Here is a 24,855-nt window from a genome sequence, read left to right as displayed (position 1 = left end):
CGTTCGCTAGTTAGTTGACTGTTTTGAGAAAAGTGTTCAACGAGGAACCCGGAAGGACACCACTGATACATGTTTGCCAACTTTCCATTTCAAACAGAGGCCTGATGATAGCCAACTCGTCGTTAATGTAGTCTATTTGCATGTCAGAGGGTGGACATTACACAATATTTAGCGATGTTACATAGCTATGTAGGTTGGCCCGGCATTAGCTTAACAAATTATGGATGTCTTGAAAACTTGAAAGCGACTGACCATTTACAGAAAGTTGACATACACATCTCACTCACCGGCACTGATATTCGTTTCAATGCCTTGGTGTTAACAGGGTTTAGTAATGTTAGTTAGCTAACAATCAATAACAGTAGAGTAAAACACCCGTGTTAACTAGCTAAAGCAAATCATCTGTACAGCTAGCTAATTATCTACCAGATAGATACCGAAACAATCTAGCTAGTGATTTTCAACACAGAAGTCGATCGTAAATACACCTCTAATATACAAACACTGTACGATAAACAACACGTAGCTAAACGTTAACTATCTGTTTTGAAAAGCAAGATAGACAAAATACTCGCCCAGGCCCAATAACCGAGGTTAGCTAGCCAGCTAGCATCGCTAGTTCAGGAAAACTGACTTGCTTGTCCATATCTCGTTTGTTTTCTTTATTACTAGGTAACTTACTATCATGGCTGAGTTTGGATGTTTAATAGCCCTCTAGTTATCTACATTACCTGACAAATGTTACCGTAACTAGCTGGCTACAAAACGGCACAGTTGTTAGCGAGGTAACTTACGTTCTGAAAACATTTTTCCACCCATAGAAAAGTGTCAGGGACGTCTTGCAACGACCATTCACCGATTGAACAAATAACGTAAAAATACTCACTCAATATTTATTCCAAGATGAGCAGGAACATTAGATAATCCTTCAACAACAACAAAAAAAATAATCCAGGATAGGTAAAACACTGTAATCGGGGAAAAATATCGTCGGAAACAAAACATTTCAGAAATTAAGATTAAAATTCAAGATGGCGGCTATAGCACAGGGAGCGAGGAGAAAGGCGAAGCACTGCCATCCAGAAGAAATAGACCCGAGGAATACTCCAGCCATTCGGCATCAATCATGTCCAATAGTTTAAGATTAAACATATATTAAAGTCGTTTTGACAATTAAATTAAGTTAACTGATGATTTCGAAAAATATAACACTATTATTTCCTGACTTTGTTAAAAAATAATCGGATGTACACAAAAGTAGTGCTGCATAAACAACCTCTAAAGCGCTTCCTAAGAATCCAACGACAGCTGATAGGATCTACGCTCTTCTGCAGTCACACTCCGATAGAAAGCAAGTGAAGAGCAGCAAATATCGTGCAATAAGTCTATCTGCATAAAGATGGCATGTGAGCACAAAGGACTATTCTATACGGCAATACTACATTGACTCTCACCACTACTCTTTTTTTCCCCCCAAGTACAATTTAACCAGTTGTTCAGAAACCGGTTTCCCGGTCGACCCATCTATGGCACAAATTGATGTGCGGTAGCTATGGTTCTAAGGTAGTTGTAGTTAAATCCATATGACAGCAAACGATATATCTATAAATCTGGGCACAGAGGGGTAATACAAAAATCTGAAATATAAACAACATTATTTGTCTAATCTCAGCTGTAAAGACACCTCTGTTGATGTCATGTTCAAAGCATAATATTCTTAATCATACAAAAAATAAAGAAGCTAACGCTGCCACCTGCAAGACTTTCTCTCACACACAGCTGGGCCGATTTGGCTCCAATGGGTGAATTGCCCTGTCCTGATGGACTTGCAAGACATTCTGCACCAACTTTTCAAACGAAGCAAGATATTTCAGGATTGTTGTCCTTTCTATTTTGACAGTGTAGATCAGTGCCCAAACCTATGTAATTCCATGGTAGTCGGAGTAATGTCACACTTGTAACATGTACCAGTTTGCAATGTGTCATACACTGACTTTCCAATTGAAAATATTAGAATAAATTGCAGTAGCATACAAATTGTGCATTTCCATTTCATGCTTCGCTCTGTTGCATTTTTAAAACCCAACTCCTTGAGTATGGTGGATGTGGGTGTTCACTGCTTTTTAAACTGGGATTTATATCCTTCCCTCTGTTACATTTTTAAAACCCAACGCCTTGAGTATGGTGGATGTGGGTGTTCACTGCTTTTTAAACTGGGATTTATATCCTTCCCTCTGTTACATTTTTAAAACCCAACGCCTTGAGTATGGTGGATGTGGGTGTTCACTGCTTTTTAAACTGGGATTTATATCCTTCCCTCTGTTACATTTTTAAAACCCAACTCCTTGAGTATGGTGGATGTGGGTGTTCACTGCTTTTTAAACTGGGATTTATATCCTTCCCTCTGTTACATTTTTAAAACCCAACTCCTTGAGTATGGTGGATGTGGGTGTTCACTGCTTTTTAAACTGGGATTTATATCCTTCCCTCTGTTACATTTTTAAAACCCAACGCCTTGAGTATGGTGGATGTGGGTGTTCACTGCTTTTTAAACTGGGATTTATATCCTTCCCTCTGTTACATTTTTAAAACCCAACGCCTTGAGTATGGTGGATGTGGGTGTTCACTGCTTTTTAAACTGGGCATTATATCCTTCCCTCTGTTACATTTTTAAAACCCAACGCCTTGAGTATGGTGGATGTGGGTGTTCACTGCTTTTAAACTGGGATTTATATCCTTCCCTCTGTTACATTTTTAAAACCCAACTCCTTGAGTATGGTGGATGTGGGCTGTTCACTGCTTTTTAAACTGGGATTTATATCCTTCCCTCTGTTACATTTTTAAAACCCAACGCCTTGAGTATGGTGGATGTGGGTGTTCACTGCTTTTTAAACTGGGATTTATATCCTTCCCTCTGTTGCATTTTTAAAACCCAACGCCTTGAGTATGGTGGATGTGGGTGTTCACTGCTTTTTAAACTGGGATTTATATCCTTCCCTCTGTTACATTTTTAAAACCCAACTCCTTGAGTATGGTGGATGTGGGTGTTCACTGCTTTTTAAACTGGGATTTATATCCTTCCCTCTGTTACATTTTTAAAACCCAACGCCTTGAGTATGGTGGATGTGGGTGTTCACTGCTTTTTAAATTGGGCATTATATTCTTCCCGAGGGGGCATTTATTCAGAGATATTGACAGCTTCTTTGAAGCATTTTGTGCACAACTCATGTCCTCGAGGCACTGCCGTTTTCAACCTGTATGAGAGAAGAGGACCAAAAGTGTATGCAAGCCCTGGTTTATTGTGAAAAAGACTGAAAGTAAAGAAATCTTAACACACAATTTTTTTTAGAACATTTGAATAGCAGTAAAATGTTTTGTGTTGAAATATTGTTAAAATGTTCAATTGGCTAGTTGACATAATCAGTTACTGGCCCAGCGAGTCACCTGAGTGAGCCCGAGTCACCTGAGTGAGCCCGAGTCACCTGAGTGAGCCCGAGTCACCTGAGTGAGTCATTATTCAGGATAGTGTCTCAAGTTAAGTTAAATATCAATTCAAAAAAAAAAAAAAAAAAAAAAAATCAATCAATTCAAAAAAAAAAAAATGTCAAGAGTGAACATTATTACAAGAGTTACTATAAAACATGTTACAGACACAGTAAATTAAAATACAAATAATTAAAACAAAACAAAAAACTTAAATATACAATACTCCTGAAAAGTTGTCTGTTTCCCATTTAGTCTCCACCATCCTGTTACTTGGAAACCTGAGGGTGGAAAGAGAAGAGGCCATGTTAAATAAACCAAAGATCTTTCAAATCACAAAAACACTAGTTACTGGAGCCTGACCGATACAATGCCATTAGAAAATGTTCAACATCTGGTTGTGTTACAGCCTGAATTCAAAATGCATTATCTTACACCTCCCCTATCGACACACAATACCCCACGGTGACAAAGTGAAAACATGTCTAGAAGTTTTTGCTCATTTATTTAACGTGAAATACAGAAATCTAATTTACATACAATTTTAACAGCTGAGTCAATACTTTGTGGAAGCACGTTTGGAGGCAAATACAGCCTTGAGTCGTGTCGGGTATGTCCGTATCGGCTTAGAGTCGTGTCGGGTATGTCCGTATCGGCTTAGAGTCGTGTCGGGTATGTCGTGTCGGGGGTATGTCCGTATCGGCTTAGAGTCGTGTCGGGTATGTCCGTCGGCTTATCGGCTTAGAGTCGTGTCGGGTATGTCCGTATCGGCTTAGAGTCGTGTCGGGTATGTCCGTATCGGCTTAGAGTCGTGTCGGGTATGTCCGTATCGGCTTAGAGTCGTGTCGGGTCCGGGTATGTCCGGGTATGTCGGGCTTAGAGTCGTGTCGGGTATGTCCGTATCGGCTTCGGGTATGTCCGTATCGGCTTAGAGTCTGTCGGGTATGTCCGTATCGGCTTAGAGTCGTGTCGGGTATGTCCGTATCGGCTTAGAGTCGTGTCGGGTATGTCCTTAGTATCGGCTTAGAGTCGTGTCGGGTATGTCCGTATCGGCTTAGAGTCGTGTCGGGTATGTCCGTATCGGCTTAGAGTCGGCTTATGTCCGAGTCGTGTCGGGTATGTCCGTATCGGCTTAGAGTCGTGTCGGGTATGTCCGTATCGGCTTAGAGTCGTGTCGGGTATGTCCGTATCGGCTTGTTGGGTAGTCCGTATCGCTTAGTGTTGGGTATGTCCGTATCGGCTTAGAGTCGTGTTGGGTATGTCTGTATCAGCTTTGCACATCTGGATTTTGGGCATTTTCTCAAATTTTTCCTTGCAGATTTTCTCAAGCTTTCTTAAGTTAGATGGGGAGTGGCGGTGAACAGCAATCTTCAAGTTTTTCCCCAGATTTTAAATGGGACTCAAGTGTACGCCACTTAAGGACTTTCACATTCTTGTTCTGAAGCCATTCAAGCATTGCTTTGGCTGTGTGCTTGGGGTCCTTGTCCCGTTGAAACGTAACTCTTTGCTCCCAGTCTAAGGTTGTTTGCGCTCTGAATCAGGTTCTTATCACAGATTTTCCTGTATTTGGCTCCATTCATTGTTCCCTCTATTCTTATCAGTCACTGCTGCTGAAAAGCATCCCCATAGCATGACACTTCCACCACCATGCTTCACAGTAGGGAATGTGTTAAGACAGGTGATGAGCTGTGCCTGGTTTATTCCAGACACTGATTTACATTCAAGCCAAAGAGTTATATATTTTGTCTCATCAGACCACAGGATATTTTGCCTGATGCTCTGTCTTTTACATGCCTTTTTGCAAACACCAGGTCATGTACCCTTTTCTCAGGAGCGGCTTCTGTCTGGCCACTCTCCCATAAAGCCCAGATTGGTGAAGTGCTGTAAAGACTGTTGTCCTTCTGACAGGTTCTCCCATCTCAGCCAAGAAACTCTGTAGATCTGTTACAGTGGTCATTGGGTTCTTGCTCAGTTAGGTCAGACAGCCAGCTCTAAGCAGTCTGGGTAGTTCCATATTTTTTTCAATTTCCTATGATGGAGACCACTGGGCTCATGGAAACTTCTTCAACAATCTAAACAGTTTTTATACCCTTCCCCCAGATATAATTGTGATTAAGCATACAGTATATCTCAGAGCACTACGGGACAGTTCCTTGGACTTCATGCTATAGTTTCTGCTCTGTCAACAGTGGGACTTTATTTACACACACTGCTGTGTTTCTTTCTAAATCATGTCCACATGTAGATTTCAAATCAAGTTGTAGTGACAAACCCAAGGATGATCAAAGGACATTGGATGCAATTTGTAGCCTCATAGCAAAGAGGTGTATATACTGATGTAAATTAGATATTTCTGTATTTCATCTTTCAATATATTTTCAACAAAAAAAACATGTTTTCACTTTGTTATTATAGGGCATTGTGTGTAGATAAATGGATTAGACAAAAAAAATACATTAAATCCATTTTAAATTCAGACTGAAACGCAAAAATGTAAAATTAAGTCAAGGGGTACCAGTACTATCACCGACATTGTCCTTTTTAACCACTAAATAGGTACGGGCGGATATTCACTGATAACCGATATTGAATAAATAGAATGAAACGAGGGAATCTCATGCTGATCTGAACACCTGCAGCCATTTTGCATGACATTATTATCGTCACAAAATATGAAATCAACATTTGAAGCATAGTTATTGGACAATTGCTCTTCTGGAGGGAAATGTCTGAGAATTCAGAGTAGAAAGATGACACGTTTTCATTTCCCACTCTAAAAAAACAATATATTGGCATTGGGAACTTTTGACACCCCAAAATAGTAATCAGACCCCCCCCAAAAAAAACAACAACATATGGATCTGGTTCTAGTAGTTACAACCTGAAAACATACACAGTGTTGTTGACAAATATTGGACAGTTTAATTGGAAAAACCCTTCGAACACCCACACACACACACACACATCTATAGGAGATGACAAAAACAAGCAAGAACGCTCAGTGGACTCCATGTTGATTACCTTTTAAGCAGAGCCCTGTTCCTCCTTGACCTTGTTCTCCGCCTCCATCTCCTCCACGCCAGCCTGGGTCATCAGGTCACCAATGTTCTTCTCCAGGTCATCGATGCGGCCACTCATCTCATCGAGTACTCTTGTCAAGGAAGTGGGAACAACATTCAGGTACCATGCCTACTATACAAAACATCCCAAACTCCTATCCATAGAACTATGTAGCACCAATCCCTTTGGCCCAATCTGTCTGCTTGTTACAGCGGTCCATCAGTAATACAACGCAGATATTAATGCTCTGCATTTGGAAATGTTAGCAAAAGTTGAACATTTCACTGTTCATCTACAACTGTTGTTTAAGAAGCATGTGACAAATACAACTGATTGATTTACGCAATTGCTTCAAACCTGGGCTTATCTGAATTGATCAAGTCATTGATATCATTAGACTACGCTATGAGCAATCCAATTCAATTGTAACATAAAACGGTGTCATTCTAAAAGTCTGTCTTTGATAGACATTTACATTCATTTAAGTCATTTAGTCTCTTATCCAGATGGACTGACAAATTGGATAGCATTGAAATGGTAAAAAGGCAGGATATTTCTTCCAATGATCTGGTCTGACATGGTCTGGAATTTATCCTGCATCTGCTGCAGCAATGTCTGGACCTGTAAGAGAGGACAGAACATGTAATCACTGTTTGTTGCTATGTGTGGGTGGACACGTTTATATCCTGTAGCTTAGCAGAATCGTATTGCATGCATGCATACTATTGAACTTTGTGGGCGTTGAAGCTGCCTCTGATGCCTACACCGCTGATACCATGGAAACCATGGGGATTTGCAGTTTTGTCGTCAAGAAAAAACAAAAGTCATGCTTTACAATCCGGGAACACAATTACATTTAGCCATCTATCACCCATCTATCAGTTACATGTCAATAATAATAGCAGTAGCTAGCTAGCTAGCTGCTAAAAAGGACTAAAACAAAAGGTAATGTAGCTAAACAGAATTTGACTGCAACTATTTCATTGAGATAAAACAACAAAAAAAGTTAATGTTGCTACAAAAACGATTGGGGGAGAAAAAAAAAACAGTAACTTTAGCCAGTTAGCCAGCCTGCTAGCTAACGCTAGCTAGTTCTCAGGTTTTCAAATGGGACAGGATATGGAAAGGATTTGGGTCTAATAAGACTCACCACCCCAGTCAGGTCCTGTACAGATTTCGGATCCTGGATCTCTGACATTGCACTAAATTCGTGGCGCTGCTGTACTTATAAACCACTGGCTCGTCCGAGACGTCTTCTTCCTTCTCTGCAGTCGAAGCGAAACAACCTTGAATGATTGAGGGAATTATTTTACACTGGCCTGGGTTGAACCGGGCAATGGCCGTTTACCTCATCGGGCAAAAACGGAGAGGGAGGAGCGCCCTTCTCAAATGGAACAGTAATCTACACCGCTTGGTCATGTTGTCAACAAGGCAGCATGGTGCATCGTCCAGAAACATACAACATATATTTTCCAATAAAATACATTTTCTATTTAGTTTTAATTGGGATGGCAGATAAAGCGTTTTTTTTAATCAAAAGCAATCACATGGAAAAATACATACTCTAACTAATTACTACATGTGCTTGATTACCAAACTTTTGTTTTGAGTCGATTTCGCAACCTGACGGTCAGGGCATGGCACCTGGCTCATGCCCAAAAGCAGCCCGGTTCCAAATGCATTCAACTTTGAGCCGGTGTAAAACACACTAACACGGGCGCCAGAGCGAGATGAAACGAATCCCTCACTGACGAGCTACAGACCCCCAACGAGTAAACAGTGAAGCATGCGCATGATAAATCTCGCGAGTTTACCAAAACGGGAAACGAGCAAAAGGTATTGGATTAGAAGCGTTTATAATATAATGCAACAACATTAGTGAGTATTTGGAAGAAATAGAGCAGAACCTGGAACATGATGCATGGCGAACAAGCATTTAGTAGGAAATATATATTTCAAAGGAAATTGCATCCTCCTCGATTTGATTTATGAAACGGACATTTATTTAATCGCCATTCATTTTCTGCCGGTTGAATTCACTCAACTCTTGACTTTTTCTTATCCTGGCTTTGATTAACAAAAGCCTCCCTGTCATATAGGTAGGTTGGCTACAGTCCGTTTTTATTTCTCACCTCGTGTTGATTTGTAATTCATGCCAGAATACGAGCTCAGCAGACTTTTCAGCTTTGAAATAGGTTACAGTTTACTGTCTGATTGATTTGCAGTTAAAAAGTAAATGAACAAAACTACAACAAAATCTTACAGATTCTGTTTAGGGCCTATACCTATATGCACTATTGAACTAACGGAACTAAAGTCTGACGTTATGTTCGGTGCATTGGATCAGAGCCTACTGGTGGAAAGCTGTGCTGTGGTGTCCTATTCGTTGTGAGCGACATGGACAACAGACTGGGTCAGGGTGATGAAGAGGAGGGAGATGTGGGGACGCTGTGGCACTCTTTGGACTGGCTTACGTCCTGTGTGATGGTGGTTGGAGGGGCTCTGCCCTACGCCTCACAGTATCAGCAGATCCTTCGGAGCAAGAACACAGACGGCTTCTCTACACGCGTCTGCCTGGTTCTGCTGGTCGCTAACATCCTCCGCATCCTCTTCTGGCGAGTGGGTTTGGGTGTTTGGGGGTAAGGTTTACCTGGGGGTAATGCAGTGTCAGGTTTTCCGCTAATGTGTGCGTCTGTTTGTTTGTTTGTGTGTATGTGTGTGCGTCTGTTTGCTTGTGTGTTGTGTGTGTGTGTGTGTGTGTGTGTGTGTGTGTGTGTGTGTGTGTGTGTGTGTGTGTGTGTGTGTGTGTGTGTGTGTGTGTGTGTGTGTGTGTGTGTGTGTGTGTGTGTGTGTGTGTGTGTGTGTGCGCGTCTGCCTATTTGTTTGTGTGTGTATGTATGTATGTATGTATGTATGTATGTATGTATGTGTGTATGTATGTGCGTCTGCCTGTTTGTGTGTGTGTGTGTATGTATGTGTGTGCGTCTGCCTGTGTGTATGTGTGTGCGTGTGTGTGTGTGTGTGTGTGTGTGTGCGTCTGCCTGTTTGTTTGTGCGTGTGTGTGTGTATGTTTGTGTGTGCGTCTGCCTGTTTGTGTGTGTGTGTGTGTGTGTGTGTGTGTGTGTGTGTGTGTGTGTGTGTGTGTGTGTGTGTGTGTGTGTGTATGTATGGGTGTGCGTCTGTGTGTGTGTGTGTGCGTCTGCCTGTGTGTATGTGTGTGTGTCTGCCTGTTTGTGTGTGTGTGTGTGTATGTTTGTGTGTGCGTCTGCCTGTTTGTGTGTGCGTCTGCCTGTGTGTATGTGTGTGCGTCTGCCTGTTTGTTTGTGCGTGTGTGTGTGTATGTTTGTGTGTGCGTCTGCCTGTGTGTATGTGTGTGCGTCTGCCTGTTTGTTTGTGTGTGTGTGTGTATGTTTGTGTGTGCGTCTGCCTGTGTGTGTGTGTGTGCGTCTGCCTGTTTGTTTGTGCGTGTATGTGTGTTTGTGTGTGCGTCTGCCTGTTTGTGTGTGTGTGTGTGTGTGTATGTATGGGTGTGCGTCTGTGTGTGTGTGTGTGTGTGCGTCTGCCTGTGTGTATGTGTGTGTGTCTGCCTGTTTGTGTGTGTGTGTGTGTGTGTGTGTGTGTGTGTGTTTTGTGTGTGCGTCTGCCTGTTTGTGTGTGCGTCTGCCTGTGTGTATGTGTGTGCGTCTGCCTGTTTGTTTGTGTGTGTGTGTGTTTTCACACCTGCAGGTTTGGGAAGCAGTTTGAGGTGACTCTGCTCCTGCAGAGTGTGGTGATGATTCTCACCATGCTGGTGATGCTCAACCTCTGCTGCTCTGTACAGAACACCAACCGTATCAGCACCAAACAGCACCACATCACAGGTAACAGCAACCATATAGCACCCGTAGAATAACTATCTAACAGCCATCTGACTTCGTCTCCAGGCATTTGGTTACGTTGAAAGATGATAGCAAAGGCTAACAACATCCTTTTAAAAACCATAAGACAGCCATCTATCACCCATCTATCCACCATGTAATAACCATCCAGCTGTTCTATTGTTTTACCACTAGGGGGAGCTATTGGGGAGGAAAGAGGAAACAAAAACCTTCCAATATTTACCTTCTGTATCTCTCTCTGTCTGTCTGTATATCTCTGTCTGTCTGTGTGTCTCTCTCTCTGTCTGTATCTATGTCTCTCTGTGTCTCTCTCTCTCTGTCTGTATCTCTGTGTCTGTCTCTGTCTGTGTTTCTCTGTGTCTCTGTCTCGCTCTCTCTCTCCATCCACCCCATCTCTCTCTCTATCAGATCTGGAACCCCGGTTCTTTTGGAGCTGGGATGGCTTTGAGGACTACCTCATCTTCCTGTTGGCCTTCACGCTGCCCTGTGCCTTCACCACCCTTCTCCTCCTGGACTCCTCTCTGTTTGTTGAGTCCCTGGGCTTCCTGGCCGTGCTGACGGAGGCCATGCTGGGGCTACCACAGCTGCTCCAGAACCAACGCAACCACTCCACCACCGGCATGAGGTGAGGCTGAGGAAACAAACACATTTTCTTCAGGAAATTTACTACCCGCTCTACTCAGATAAAGATTACCAGCCCTCACTCACCTGCTTCTCTCAGCATCCCCTACCAGCCCTCACTCACCTGCTTCTCTCAGCATCGCCTACCAGCCCTCACTCACCTGCTTCTCTCAGCATCGCCTACCAGCCCTCATTCACCTGCTTCTCTCAGCATCGCCTACCAGCCCTCACTCACCTGCTTCTCTCAGCATGCCCTACCAGCCCTCACTCACCTGCTTCTCTCAGCATCGCCTACCAGCCCTCACTCACCTGCTTCTCTCAGCATGCCCTACCAGCCCTCACTCACCTGCTTCTCTCAACATCGCCTACCAGCTCTCACTCACCTGCTTCTCTCAGCATCACCTACCAGCCCTCACTCACCTGCTTCTCTCAGCATCGCCTACCAGCCCTCACTCACCTGCTTCTCTCAGCATGCCCTACCAGCCCTCACTCACCTGCTTCTCTCAGCTTCCCCTACCAGCCATCACTCACCTGCTTCTCTCAGCATCGCCTACCAGCCCTCACTCACCTGCTTCTCTCAGCATGCCCTACCAGCCCTCACTCACCTGCTTCTCTCAGCTTCCCTACCAGCCATCACTCACCTGCTTCTCTCAGCATCGCCTACCAGCCCTCACTCACCTGCTTCTCTCAGCATCCCCTATCAGCCCTCATTCACCTGCTTCTCTCAGCATGCCCTACCAGCTCTCACTCACCTGCTTCTCTCAGCATCGCCTACCAGCCCTCACTCACCTGCTTCTCTCAGCATCCCCTAACAGCCATCATTCACCTGCTTCTCTCAGCATCCCCTATCAGCCCTCATTCACCTGCTTCTCTCAGCATGCCCTACCAGCTCTCACTCACCTGCTTCTCTCAGCATCGCCTACCAGCCCTCACTCACCTGCTTCTCTCAGCATCCCCTACCAGCTCTCACTCACCTGCTTCTCTCAGCATCCCCTACCAGCCATCATTCACCTGCTTCTCTCAGCATCCCCTACCAGCCATCATTCACCTGCTTCTCTCAGCATGCCCTACCAGCTCTCACTCACCTGCTTCTCTTCTCTCAGCATCCCCTACCAGCCATCATTCACCTGCTTCTCTCAGCATGCCCTACCAGCTCTCACTCACCTGCTTCTCTTCTCTCAGCATGCTCTACCAGCCCTCACTCACCTGCTTCTCTCAGCATCCCCTACCAGCCATCATTCACCTGCTTCTCTTCTCTCAGCATGCTCTACCAGCCCTCACTCACCTGCTTCTCTCAGCATCCCCTACCAGCCATCATTCACCTGCCTCTCTTCTCTCAGCATGCTCTACCAGCCCTCACTCACCTGCTTCTCTCAGCATCCCCTACCAGCCCTCACTCACCTGCGTCTCTCTGTCCGCTCTTCATACCCATCTATTCCTCTCTGTTTTATAATATAATGTAGCCGTGATGGTGAGCGGGGATGAAGACCCTGATGAGTGTTTTGTTGTTACATTTGAACATGTTATACATTGGAGCAGAGCGAGCCAACTTGATACATTGTATAATTTAATTTCCTGGTATAACCAAGAACACGGGCCAGTCTGAGTAGGCTTTGCAATTACACGTTTGCTCGCCTGTCACACAGTCTCTTGAGTGCCAGAAGGAAAATGGAGCACAGCTTCACGACAGGCATGTCTTCAGCATTACAGAAAGGAAAACGCCTCGTCTTAAAAAACACGAGACATTTTACCAGAGACACCTTTTTTCTAATGGGAGACTATACTATATAGGATTCAAGTAGGCCTAATGGGAGACTAAACTATATAGGATTCATATAAGTCTAATGGGAGACTATACTATATAGGATTCATATAGGCCTAATGGGAGACTAAACTATATAGGATTCATATAGGCCTAATGGGAGACTAAACTATATAGGATTCAAGTAGGCTTAATGGGAGACTAAACTATATAGGATTCATATAGGCCTAATGGGAGACTAAACTCTATAGGATTCATATAGGCCTAATGGGAGACTATATAGGATTCATATAGGCCTAATGGGAGACTAAACTATATAGGATTCATATAAGTCTAATGGGAGACTAAACTATATAGGATTCATGTAGGCCTAATGGGAGACTAAACTATATAGGATTCATATAAGTCTAATGGGAGACTATATAGGATTCAAGTAGGCCTAATGGGAGACTATATAGGATTCATATAGGCCTACCTAATGGGAGACTAAACTGTATAGGATTCATATAGGCCTAATGGGAGACTATACTATATAAGATTCATATAGGCCTAATGGGAGACTATACTATATAAGATTCATATAGGCCTAATGGGATACTATACTATATAAGATTCATATAGACCTAATGGGATACTATACTATATAAGATTCATATAGGCCTAATGGGAGACTATACTATATAAGATTCATATAGACCTAATGGGATACCATACTATATAGGATTCATATAGGCCTAATGGGAGACTATATAGGATTCATATAGACCTAATGGGAGACTATACTATATAAGATTCATATAGGCCTAATGGGAGACTATACTATATGGGATTCATATAGGCCTACCTAACGGGAGACTATACTATATAGGATTCATATAGGCCTAATGGGAGACTAAACTATATAGGATTCATATAGGCCTAATGGGAGACTATACTATATAGGATTCATATAGGCCTAATGGAAGACTAAACTATATAGGATTCATATAGGCCTAATGGGATACTATACTATATAGGATTCATATAGGCCTAATGGAAGACTAAACTATATAGGATTCATATAGGCCTAATGGAAGACTAAACTATATAGGATTCATATAGGCCTAATGGGAGACTAAACTATATAGGATTCATATAGGCCTAATGGGAGACTATACTATATAGGATTCATATAGGCCTAATGGGAGACTATACTATATAGGATTCATATAGACCTAATGGGAGACTATACTATATAGGATTAATGTAGGCCTAATGGGAGACTAAACTATATAGGATTCATATAAGTCTAATGGGAGACTATATAGGATTCAAGTAGGCCTAATGGGAGACTAAACTATATAGGATTCATATAGGCCTAATGGGAGACTATATAGGATTCATATAGGCCTACCTAATGGGAGACTAAACTGTATAGGATTCATATAGGCCTAATGGGAGACTATACTATATAAGATTCATATAGGCCTAATGGGAGACTATACTATATAAGATTCATATAGGCCTAATGGGATACTATACTATATAAGATTCATATAGACCTAATGGGATACTATACTATATAAGATTCATATAGGCCTAATGGGAGACTATACTATATAAGATTCATATAGACCTAATGGGATACTATACTATATAGGATTCATAAGGCCTAATGGGAGACTATATATGATTCATATAGACCTAATGGAGACTATACTATATAAGATTCATATAGGCCTAATGGGAGACTATACTATATGGGATTCATATAGGCCTACCTAACGGGAGACTATACTATATAGGATTCATATAGGCCTAATGGGAGACTATACTATATAGGATTCATATAGGCCTAATGGAAGACTAAACTATATAGGATTCATATAGGCCTAATGGGAGACTATATAGGATTCATATAGACCTAATGGGAGACTATACTATATAAGATTCATATAGACCTAATGGGATACTATACTATATAAGATTCATATAGACCTAATGGGATACTATACTATATAGGATTCATATAGGCCCAATGGGAGACTATATAGGATTCATATAGACCTAATGGGAGACTATACTATATAAGATTCATATAGGCCTAATGGGAGACTATACTATATGGGATTCATATAGGCCTACCTAATGGGAGACTATACTATATAGGATTCATATAGACCTAATGGGAGACTAAACTATATAGGATTCATATAGGCCTAATGGGAGACTAAACTAGTCAGTATGTGTTTGTTGGACACAGAGAGAGTGGTGTGTGTTTATTTATGAAAACTAGGGGGTGGGGTGTGTGTGTGTGTGTATTTATGAGAACGAGGGGAGGATGTGTGTGTGTTTAACTGATGAGAAAAACAGGTTTCATGCTTTACCCTTACTGACCCTTTTTTTATTTCACCTTTATTTAACCAGGTAGACCAGATCACCTTTATTTAACCAGGTAGACCAGATTACCTTTATTTAACAAGGTAGACCAGATCGCCTTTATTTAACCAGGTAGACCAGATTACCTTTATTTAACAAGGTAGACCAGATCGCCTTTATTTAACCAGGTAGACCAGATCACCTTTATTTAACCAGGTAGACCAGATCACCTTTATTTAACCAGGTAGACCAGATCACCTTTATTTAACCAGGTAGACCAGATCACCTTTATTTAACCAGGTAGACCAGATCGCCTTTATTTAACCAGGTAGACCAGATCGCCTTTATTTAACCAGGTAGACCAGATCGCCTTTATTTAACCAGGTAGACCAGATCACCTTTATTTAACCAGGTAGACCAGATCACCTTTATTTAACCAGGTAGACCAGATCGCCTTTATTTAACCAGGTAGACCAGATCGCCTTTATTTAACCAGGTAGACCAGATCACCTTTATTTAACCAGGTAGACCAGATCACCTTTATTTAACCAGGTAGACCAGATCACCTTTATTTAACCAGGTAGACCAGATCACCTTTATTTAACCAGGTAGACCAGATCACCTTTATTTAACCAGGTAGACCAGATCACCTTTATTTAACCAGGTAGACCAGATCACCTTTATTTAACCAGGTAGACCAGATCACCTTTATTTAACCAGGTAGACCAGATCACCTTTATTTAACCAGGTAGACCAGATCACCTTTATTTAACCAGGTAGACCAGATCACCTTTATTTAACCAGGTAGACCAGATCACCTTTATTTAACCAGGTAGACCAGATCACCTTTATTTAACCAGGTAGACCAGATCACCTTTATTTAACCAGGTAGACCAGGTCACCTTTATTTAACCAGGTAGACCAGGTCACCTTTATTTAACCAGGTAGACCAGATCACCTTTATTTAACCAGGTAGACCAGATCACCTTTATTTAACCAGGTAGACCAGGTCACCTTTATTTAACCAGGTAGACCAGATCACCTTTATTTAACCAGGTAGACCAGATCACCTTTATTTAACCAGGTAGACCAGATTACCTTTATTTAACCAGGTAGACCAGATCACCTTGATTTAACCAGGTAGACCAGATCACCTTTATTTAACCAGGTAGACCAGATCACCTTTATTTAACCAGGTAGACCAGATCGCCTTTATTTAACCAGGTAGACCAGATCGCCTTTATTTAACCAGGTAGACCAGATCGCCTTTATTTAACCAGGTAGACCAGATCGCCTTTATTTAACCAGGTAGACCAGGTCGCCTTTATTTAACCAGGTAGACCAGGTCGCCTTTATTTAACCAGGTAGACCAGGTCGCCTTTATTTAACCAGGTAGACCAGGTCATTTAACCAGGTAGACCAGGTCGCCTTTATTTAACCAGGTAGACCAGGTCGCCTTTATTTAACCAGGTAGACCAGGTCGCCTTTATTTAACCAGGTAGGCCAGGTCGCCTTTATTTAACCAGGTAGGCCAGGTCGCCTTTATTTAACCAGGTAGGCCAGGTCGCCTTTATTTAACCAGGTAGGCCAGGTCGCCTTTATTTAACCAGGTAGGCCAGGTCGCCTTTATTTAACCAGGTAGGCCAGGTCGCCTTTATTTAACCAGGTAGGCCAGGTCGCCTTCATTTAACCAGGTAGGCCAGGTCGCCTTCATTTAACCAGGTAGGCCAGGTCGCCTTCATTTAACCAGGTAGGCCAGGTGATTTAACCAGGTAGGCCAGGTCGCCTTCATTTAACCAGGTAGGCCAGGTCGCCTTCATTTAACCAGGTAGGCCAGGTCGCCTTTACCAGGTAGGCCAGGTCGCCTTTATTTAACCAGGTAGGCCAGATCGCCTTTATTTAACCAGGTAGGCCAGGTCGCCTTTATTTAACCAGGTAGACCAGATCGCCTTTATTTAACCAGGTAGGCCAGGTCGCCTTTATTTAACCAGGTAGACCAGATCGCCTTTATTTAACCAGGTAGGCTGGTTGAGAACAAGTTCTCATTTACAACTGCGACCTGGCCAAGATAAAGCAAAGCAGTGTGAACAGACAACACAGATTTACACATGGAGTAAACAATAAACAAGTCAATAACACAATAAAACGAGTCAATGACACCGTAGAATAGTCTAAATACAGTGTGTGCAAAAGGCATGAGGAGGCAGGCAATGTGTTTAGCACTGTTATTTCAGGTTTTTTAAACTGCAAAATTATCTTGGCGCCATGGAAACATTTGTACTGTTACAGAAAATTAGCTTTAAAACGGCAAAAATTAGCTTTAAAACTGTTCTCTCTGTCCCATGGCAAAATGTGTAGAAGTGTCGGAAATTAACATGAAAACTACAACATTTTCTCTCCAATTTGAAGAGGGGGTGCTTTAAAATGTCCTTTCCCAGAACCCAGGCTTTAAAATGTCCTTCCCCAGAACCCAGACCTTAAAATGTCCTTCCCCAGAACCCAGACTTTAAAATGTCCTTTCCCAGAACCCAGGCTTTAAAATGTCCTTTCCCGGAACCCAGGCTTTAAAATGTCCTTCCCCGGAACCCAGACTTTAAAATGTCCCTCCCCGGAACCCAGACTTTAAAATGTCCCTCCCCGGAACCCAGACCTTAAAATGTCCTTTCCCAGAACCCAGACGTTAAAATGTCCTTCCCCAGAACCCAGACTTTAAAATGTCCCTCCCCAGAACCCAGACTTTAAAATGTCCCTCCCCAGAACCCAGACTTTAAAATGTCCCTCCCCAGAACCCAGACTTTAAAATGTCCCTCCCCAGAACCCAGACTTTAAAATGTCCTTTCCCAGAACCCAGACTTTAAAATGTCCTTTCCCAGAACCCAGACTTTAAAATGTCCTTCCCCAGAACCCAGACTTTAAAATATTCTTCCCCAGAACCCAGACTTTAAAATGTCCTTTCCCAGTCCCCAGAACCCTGACTTTAAAATGTCCCTCCCCAGAACCCAGACTTTAAAATGTCCCTCCCCAGAATCCAGACTTTAAAATATCCTTCCCCAGAACCCAGACTTTAAAATGTCCTTCCCCAGAACCCAGACTTTAAAATGTCCTTCCCCAGAACCCAGACTTTAAAATGTCCTTCCCCAGAACCCAGACTTTAAAATGTCCTTTCCCAGAACCCAGACTTTAAAATGTCCTTTCCCAGGCCCCAGAACCCAGACTTTAAAATGTCCTTTCCCAGGCCCCAGAACCCAGACTTTAAAATGTCCTTCCCCAGAACCCAGACTTTAAAATGTCCTTCCCCAGGCCCCAGAACCCAGACTTTAAAATGTCCTTCCCCAGAACCCAGACTTTAAAATGTCCTTCCCCAGAACCCAGACTTTAAAATGTCCTTCCCCAGGCCCCAGAACCCAGACTTTAAAATGTCCTTTCCCAGGCCCCAGAACCCAGACTTTAAAATGTCCTTCCCCAGAACCCAGACTTTAAAATGTCCTTCCCCAGAACCCAGACTTTAAAATGTCCTTCCCCAGGCCCCAGACTTGGTTAGTCCAGCCATGAGCTGCAGCAGTAAAACTCCTGGTATGCTTTTAGTTGCTGAACGTTTTTCTTTTTCATTGTGAGGTGAAGCTAATGAGTGTTTACTCTGACGAGAGCCATCCTCTGAAACGCGTTCCAGCCGTACCCTGAGACACACTAACTGACCTACTAAATGAACTAAGTTTGTCTCAAAATGGCACCGTATTCCCTACCTATAATGCAATGCACCTACACAGTGCACTATCTGGGGATTAAGTTGGCATTTGGGATGTGATCCAATAATACTCAGATGACACCCGGCTGTCTGCCAAAACCTGTTGGTTATGATAATGAAGAACCACCATTAAGTCAACAACCATTGTAGAGTTGAGGTCACGATGATGTGAGACTGTCAACCATGCCATGCTCCTCTGTTTAAATTGGATATGATAGATCATCATTAAGATAAGCTACATATACATATGCTAAGCTAATACCAGTTTGTGGCTTGGCACATTGCAGAGTTGAGGTCACGATAATGTGAGACTGTCAACCATGCTATGCTCCTCTGTTTAAATTGGATATGATAGATCATCATTAAGATAAGCTACATATACATATGCTAAGGTAATACCAGTTTGTGGCTTGGCACAGGGAGAACGGTGCGACTGCAGACCGCCATTCATCTGCAGGAATCCCTCTTTATACTTCGTTGGGTAAAAATGTTATGCTATGACTCCGGAAGGCTGCCTCAGACACCAGTCAGCCTGGCCTACAGACCTTCTGGGTGTCATAGGGCCAGGTTGGGCTGCCTCAGACACCAGTCGGCCTGGCCTACAGACCTTCTGGGTGTTATAGGGCTATAGGGCCAGGTTGGGCTGCCTCAGACACCAGTCAGCCTGGCCTACAGACCTTCTGGGTGTCATTGGCCCCATGTTGGACTGCCTCGGGCACCAGTCGGACCTAGTTGACACTGATGATCAATAATGACCTCTTCAGTTCGGTGCTCAAACCGATCTAAAGACACACCTGGAGGCAAACAGGTGCAGCACCATGTTTCCGCTTCTCAGTGACTCTGTCATTCAAAGTGATGGTCAATGATCCTGTTTTCTTATTGACATGTTTTCTGTCTTCAGTGTGAACATGGTCCTACTGTGGATGGCCGGGGACAGCTTCAAGACGGCCTACTTTGCCCTGAAGGAGAGCCCGCTCCAGTTCCTGTTGTGTGGGTTGACTCAGGTACTGGTGGATCTGGCTATCCTCTATCAAGTGTGTCTCTACAGCCAAGACCCCTGGGACAAGCTGGCTTAGCTATCTCTAACCCTAGCTAACTCTAACCCTAGCTATCTCTAACCCTAGCTAACTCTAACCCTAGCTAACTCTAACCCTAGCTATCTCTAACCCTAGCTATCTCTAACCCTAGCTAACTCTAACCCTAGCTAACTCTAACCCTAGCTATCTCTAACCCTAGCTAACTCTAACCCTAGCTAACTCTAACCCTAGCTAACTCTAACCCTAGCTAACTCTAACCCTAGCTAACTCTAACCCTAGCTAACTCTAACCCTAGCTATCTCTAACCCTAGCTATCTCTAACCCTAGCTAACTCTAACCCTAGCTAACTCTAACCTAAGCTATCACTAGCTAACTCTAACCCTAGCTAACTCTAACCTAAGCTATCACTAGCTAACTCTAACCCTAGCTAACTCTAACCTAAGCTATCACTAGCTAACTCTAACCCTAGCTAACTCTAACCTAAGCTATCACTAGCTAACTCTAACCCTAGCTAACTCTAACCCTAGCTATCACTAGCTAACTCTAACCCTAGCTAACTCTAACCTAAGCTATCACTAGCTAACTCTAACCCTAGCTAACTCTAACCTAAGCTATCACTAGCTAACTCTAACCCTAGCTAACTCTAACCCTAGCTAACTCTAACCTAAGCTATCACTAGCTAACTCTAACCCTAGCTAACTCTAACCTAAGCTATCACTAGCTAACTCTAACCCTAGCTAACTCTAACCTAAGCTATCACTAGCTAACTCTAACCCTAGCTAACTCTAACCTAAGCTATCACTAGCTAACTCTAACTCTAACCTAAGCTATCACTAGCTAACTCTAACCCTAGCTAACTCTAACCCTAGCTATCACGAGTGTTGGATCCTGTATTTTACATTATAGCCATTACCATATATATGATTGAATATTATCTGCTGTTGGCTTGTGTGGATGTATGTATGTGTTATGCAACATAGCTGACTTGAAACATTGTTAAAAGTATCAGGGCCATGGGACTTTCTCATGATGGAAAAATACAGAGAAGCATGAAGACAGGAACTGTTCAATGAGTTGGGAGGGGGCACATTCAGAGCGGGGTGTTGCGAGAACAAGCGGCCTTTTGTTAGATAACAGGAGCCAGGTGCGAGATAACGGTATGAGAACCTGGATGTTCTTCACAAGCAAGTTACATCTATCAACAGAAGCGCCAAGAGGCGGGGACCCGTCTGAGCGCCTGCAATAGGCCGAGCAAGTTTAAACCACGCCCAGCCTCTACTGTGATAGACAGTTCCAACCCGTCTGTTGGCCTATCACAGTATAAAGAATACTGTTTTACATACGTCTTGTCAGTTCTCTGTTCTGCCCTGCGTGGTATTACAGTGAGCCCGTATATACGAATGTTGCATTTGCCATTTATTACTTAGCTAATAAAAAATGCATACTATAAAATCGGTGACTCATTGTTATATTTATCCTGATACCAGATTTGAATTTACGCAACTCTAACCCGAGCTAACTCTAACCCGAGCTAACTCTAACCCGAGCTAACTCTAACCCGAGCTAACTCTAACCCGAGCTAACTCTAGCTAACTCTAACCCTAGTTATCACTAGCTAACTCTAACCCTAGCTAACTCTAACACTAGCTAACCCTAGCTAACTCAACACCTTGTAGAGTCCCTGTGGAAGGCTTTCAACACCTTGTAGAGTCCCTGTGGAAGGCTTTCAACACCTTGTAGAGTCCCTGTGGAAGGCTTTCAACACCTTGTAGAGTCCCTGTGGAAGGCTTTCAACACCTTGTAGAGTCCCTGTGGAAGGCTTTCAACACCTTGTAGAGACCCTGTGGAAGGCTTTCAACACCTTGTAGAGTCCCTGTGGAAGGCTTTCAACACCTTGTAGAGACCCTGTGGAAGGCTTTCAACACCTTGTAGAGTCCCTGTGGAAGGCTTTCAACACCTTGTAGAGACCCTGTGGAAGGCTTTCAACACCTTGTAGAGTCCCTGTGGAAGGCTTTCAACACCTTGTAGAGTCCCTGTGGAAGGCTTTCAACACCTTGTAGAGTCCCTGTGGAAGGCTTTCAACACCTTGTAGAGTCCCTGTGGAAGGCTTTCAACACCTTGTAGAGACCCTGTGGAAGGCTTTCAACACCTTGTAGAGTCCCTGTGGAAGGCTTTCAACACCTTGTAGAGTCCCTGTGGAAGGCTTTCAACACCTTGTAGAGACCCTGTGGAAGGCTTTCAACACCTTGTAGAGTCCCTGTGGAAGGCTTTCAACACCTTGTAGAGTCCCTGTGGAAGGCTTTCAACACCTTGTAGAGACCCTGTGGAAGGCTTTCAACACCTTGTAGAGACCCTGTGGAAGGCTTTCAACACCTTGTAGAGTCCCTGTGGAAGGCTTTCAACACCTTGTAGAGACCCTGTGGAAGGCTTTCAACACCTTGTAGAGTCCCTGTGGAAGGCTTTCAACACCTTGTAGAGTCCCTGTGGAAGGCTTTCAACACCTTGTAGAGTCCCTGTGGAAGGCTTTCAACACCTTGTAGAGTCCCTGTGGAAGGCTTTCAACACCTTGTAGAGTCCCTGTGGAAGGCTTTCAACACCTTGTAGAGACCCTGTGGAAAGCTTTCAACACCTTGTAGAGTCCCTGTGGAATGCTTTCAACACCTTGTAGAGACCCTGTGGAATGCTTTCAACACCTTGTAGAGACCCTGTGGAATGCTTTCAACACCTTGTAGAGACCCTGTGGAAGGCTTTCAACACCTTGTAGAGTCCCTGTGGAAGGCTTTCAACACCTTGTAGAGTCCCTGTGGAAGGCTTTCAACACCTTGTAGAGTCCCTGTGGAAGGCTTTCAACACCTTGTAGAGTCCCTGTGGAAGGCTTTCAACACCTTGTAGAGTCCCTGTGGAAGGCTTTCAACACCTTGTAGAGTCCCTGTGGAAGGCTTTCAACACCTTGTAGAGACCCTGTGGAAGGCTTTCAACACCTTGTAGAGTCCCTGTGGAAGGCTTTCAACACCTTGTAGAGTCCCTGTGGAAGGCTTTCAACACCTTGTAGAGTCCCTGTGGAAGGCTTTCAACACCTTGTAGAGTCCCTGTGGAAGGCTTTCAACACCTTGTAGAGTCCCTGTGGAAGGCTTTCAACACCTTGTAGAGTCCCTGTGGAAGGCTTTCAACACCTTGTAGAGTCCCTGTGGAAGGCTTTCAACACCTTGTAGAGTCCCTGTGGAAGGCTTTCAACACCTTGTAGAGTCCCTGTGGAAGGCTTTCAACACCTTGTAGAGACCCTGTGGAAGGCTTTCAACACCTTGTAGAGTCCACGACCTGACAAGTTGAGGATGCTCTGAGGGCTAAAGTGGAGGAGGGTGTTCCTAATGTTTTGTATATACTCACTGTCGGTCACAGGAGTGAACAACATTTCTTTTCAAGCAGATTTTGATTGATCTTCATGAGAAGACCAGTATTTATGAAGTTGCCAGGTTTCTCATTTAATTGAGAAGACCAGTATTTATTTAATTATTAATTTATTTATGTATTTATTTGGGTCGTTTTTTAGTTTTTCTATTCAAGTTATTTTGACTTGAGTTGTATGAGAAGTGTTCAGTATTTAGGAAGTTGTTCATTAATGTCATATTATATTTGTATTTTGTGAATCTGTTTTTTTAGTTTTAAATGTTGATACAGTTATTTATTGGTCGGCCAGTCCTCGGGTCGCTCTTCTTAAATGCTTCATGTCTTCACATTAATGCATACTACTTGTTTACTTCCAGGAAAACAACACAGTGTGTGTTTAAGTGTTGTACATTAAAATAAACGTGACATCATAATGTTTCTTGTTTCCTTATTATTGTCCTCTGCCTCAGTGTCAGAAATAAATATCCCGTTGTGATGGCGACACTGGGGGTCATCTATCTGGATGTTGTATTGAATACACTGTTACCTTGGAGGTTCCTGTCAGGGGGACGTTGTTCCAATGTCCTGGCCTGCTGCTGGAGAATCTCACACACACACGGCGAGATTCACACACACACACACACACACACACACACACACACACACACACGGAGAGATTCACACACACACACGGAGAGATTCACACACACGGAGAGATTCACATACATACACGGAGAGATTCACACACGCACATGGAGAGAGTCACACACATACGGAGAGAGAGTCTCACACACATACACACACGGAGAGAGTCACACACACACACAGAGAGTCACACACACAGACACACACAGAGAGAGTCACACACACAGACAGAGTCACACACACAGACACACACAGAGAGAGTCACACACACACACAGAGAGTCACACACACAGACACACACGGAGAGAGTCACACACACAGAGACACACACACAGAGAGAGTCACACACACAGAGAGTCACACACACAGTCACACACACAGACAGAGTCACAGAGAGAGAGAGGGGAGAAGCTATAGATTATACTGTAGATGAATTCGGAGTACTATTTTCAAAATGTCACATACTATAAAAGTACAAAATGTTGCATACTATTTAGTACTATAGTGGGAGTTTCCAAACATGGCCAGTGTGTTTCAGGGCTTTCTGTCTGATATCACTTTATCCTAGTCTTCAGTGGTCTGTTACGCAATCCCGGATCCGGGATTCTATTTATAGCCTCAAGCTCATTAGCATAACGCAACGTTAACTATTCATGAAAATCGCAAATGAAATGAAATAAATATATTTGCTCTCAAGCTTAGACTTTTGTTAACAACACTGTCATCTCAGATTTTCAAAATATGCTTTTCAACCATAGCTAAACAAGCATTTGTGTAAGAGTATTGATTGCTAACATAGCTATAAGCCTAGAATTCAGCCAGCAACATTTTCACAAAAACAAGAAAATAATTCAAATAAAATCATTTACCTTTGAAGAA

General features: G+C 43.1%; 2 protein-coding genes and 1 pseudogene across 2 annotated transcripts; 1 reads left to right on the top strand and 2 right to left on the bottom strand.

Moving 5' to 3' along the window:
* The window catches only part of LOC135531150 (histone-lysine N-methyltransferase KMT5B-like), a 37,615-nt pseudogene extending 36,637 nt beyond the window's left edge, over nucleotides 1-978 (bottom strand).
* Nucleotides 979-3,279: 2,301 nt separating this feature from the next.
* Nucleotides 3,280-7,846, bottom strand: LOC135531148 (heat shock factor-binding protein 1-like). The gene is made up of 4 exons (XM_064959263.1): nucleotides 7,694-7,846; nucleotides 7,098-7,164; nucleotides 6,505-6,629; nucleotides 3,280-3,764 (listed from the first exon to the last, which is right to left on the bottom strand). The coding sequence occupies exons 1-3, from the start codon at nucleotides 7,739-7,741 to the stop codon at nucleotides 6,508-6,510; spliced, it is 237 nt and encodes a 78-aa protein (XP_064815335.1). The 5' UTR covers nucleotides 7,742-7,846; the 3' UTR covers nucleotides 3,280-3,764; nucleotides 6,505-6,507.
* Nucleotides 7,847-8,377: 531 nt separating this feature from the next.
* LOC135531149 (solute carrier family 66 member 2-like) lies at nucleotides 8,378-21,448 on the top strand. Its single transcript, XM_064959264.1, has 5 exons — nucleotides 8,378-8,642; nucleotides 8,891-9,158; nucleotides 10,270-10,403; nucleotides 10,830-11,046; nucleotides 19,809-21,448. Exons 2-5 carry the CDS (start codon nucleotides 8,941-8,943, stop codon nucleotides 19,981-19,983), a joined length of 744 nt encoding a protein of 247 aa, XP_064815336.1. The 5' UTR covers nucleotides 8,378-8,642; nucleotides 8,891-8,940; the 3' UTR covers nucleotides 19,984-21,448.
* The last annotated feature ends 3,407 nt before the right edge of the window (nucleotides 21,449-24,855 follow it).

Source organism: Oncorhynchus masou, unplaced genomic scaffold (genome assembly GCF_036934945.1).
Source record: "Oncorhynchus masou masou isolate Uvic2021 unplaced genomic scaffold, UVic_Omas_1.1 unplaced_scaffold_1532, whole genome shotgun sequence".
In the NCBI taxonomy this organism is placed as follows: Eukaryota; Metazoa; Chordata; class Actinopteri; order Salmoniformes; family Salmonidae; genus Oncorhynchus; species Oncorhynchus masou.
Note: the sequence above shows the minus strand (reverse complement) of the source record. Positions and strands in the feature narration are given on the sequence as shown.

Bases quoted from the DNA above. Each gene is read 5' to 3' on its own strand.
- LOC135531148 (XM_064959263.1), bottom strand. From the start codon at position 7,741: ATGTCAGAGATCCAGGATCCGAAATCTGTACAGGACCTGACTGGGGTG. The intron at 7,165-7,693 runs GTGAGTCTTATT...CCTCTCTTACAG, and splicing joins TACAGGACCTGACTGGGGTG to GTCCAGACATTGCTGCAGCA. The intron at 6,630-7,097 runs ATATCCTGCCTT...TGACAAGAGTAC, and splicing joins AGACCAGATCATTGGAAGAA to TCGATGAGATGAGTGGCCGC.
- LOC135531149 (XM_064959264.1), top strand. From the start codon at position 8,941: ATGGACAACAGACTGGGTCAGGGTGATGAAGAGGAGGGAGATGTGGGG. The intron at 9,159-10,269 runs GCGAGTGGGTTT...TCACACCTGCAG, and splicing joins ATCCTCCGCATCCTCTTCTG to GTTTGGGAAGCAGTTTGAGG. The intron at 11,047-19,808 runs GTGAGGCTGAGG...TTCTGTCTTCAG, and splicing joins CACTCCACCACCGGCATGAG to TGTGAACATGGTCCTACTGT.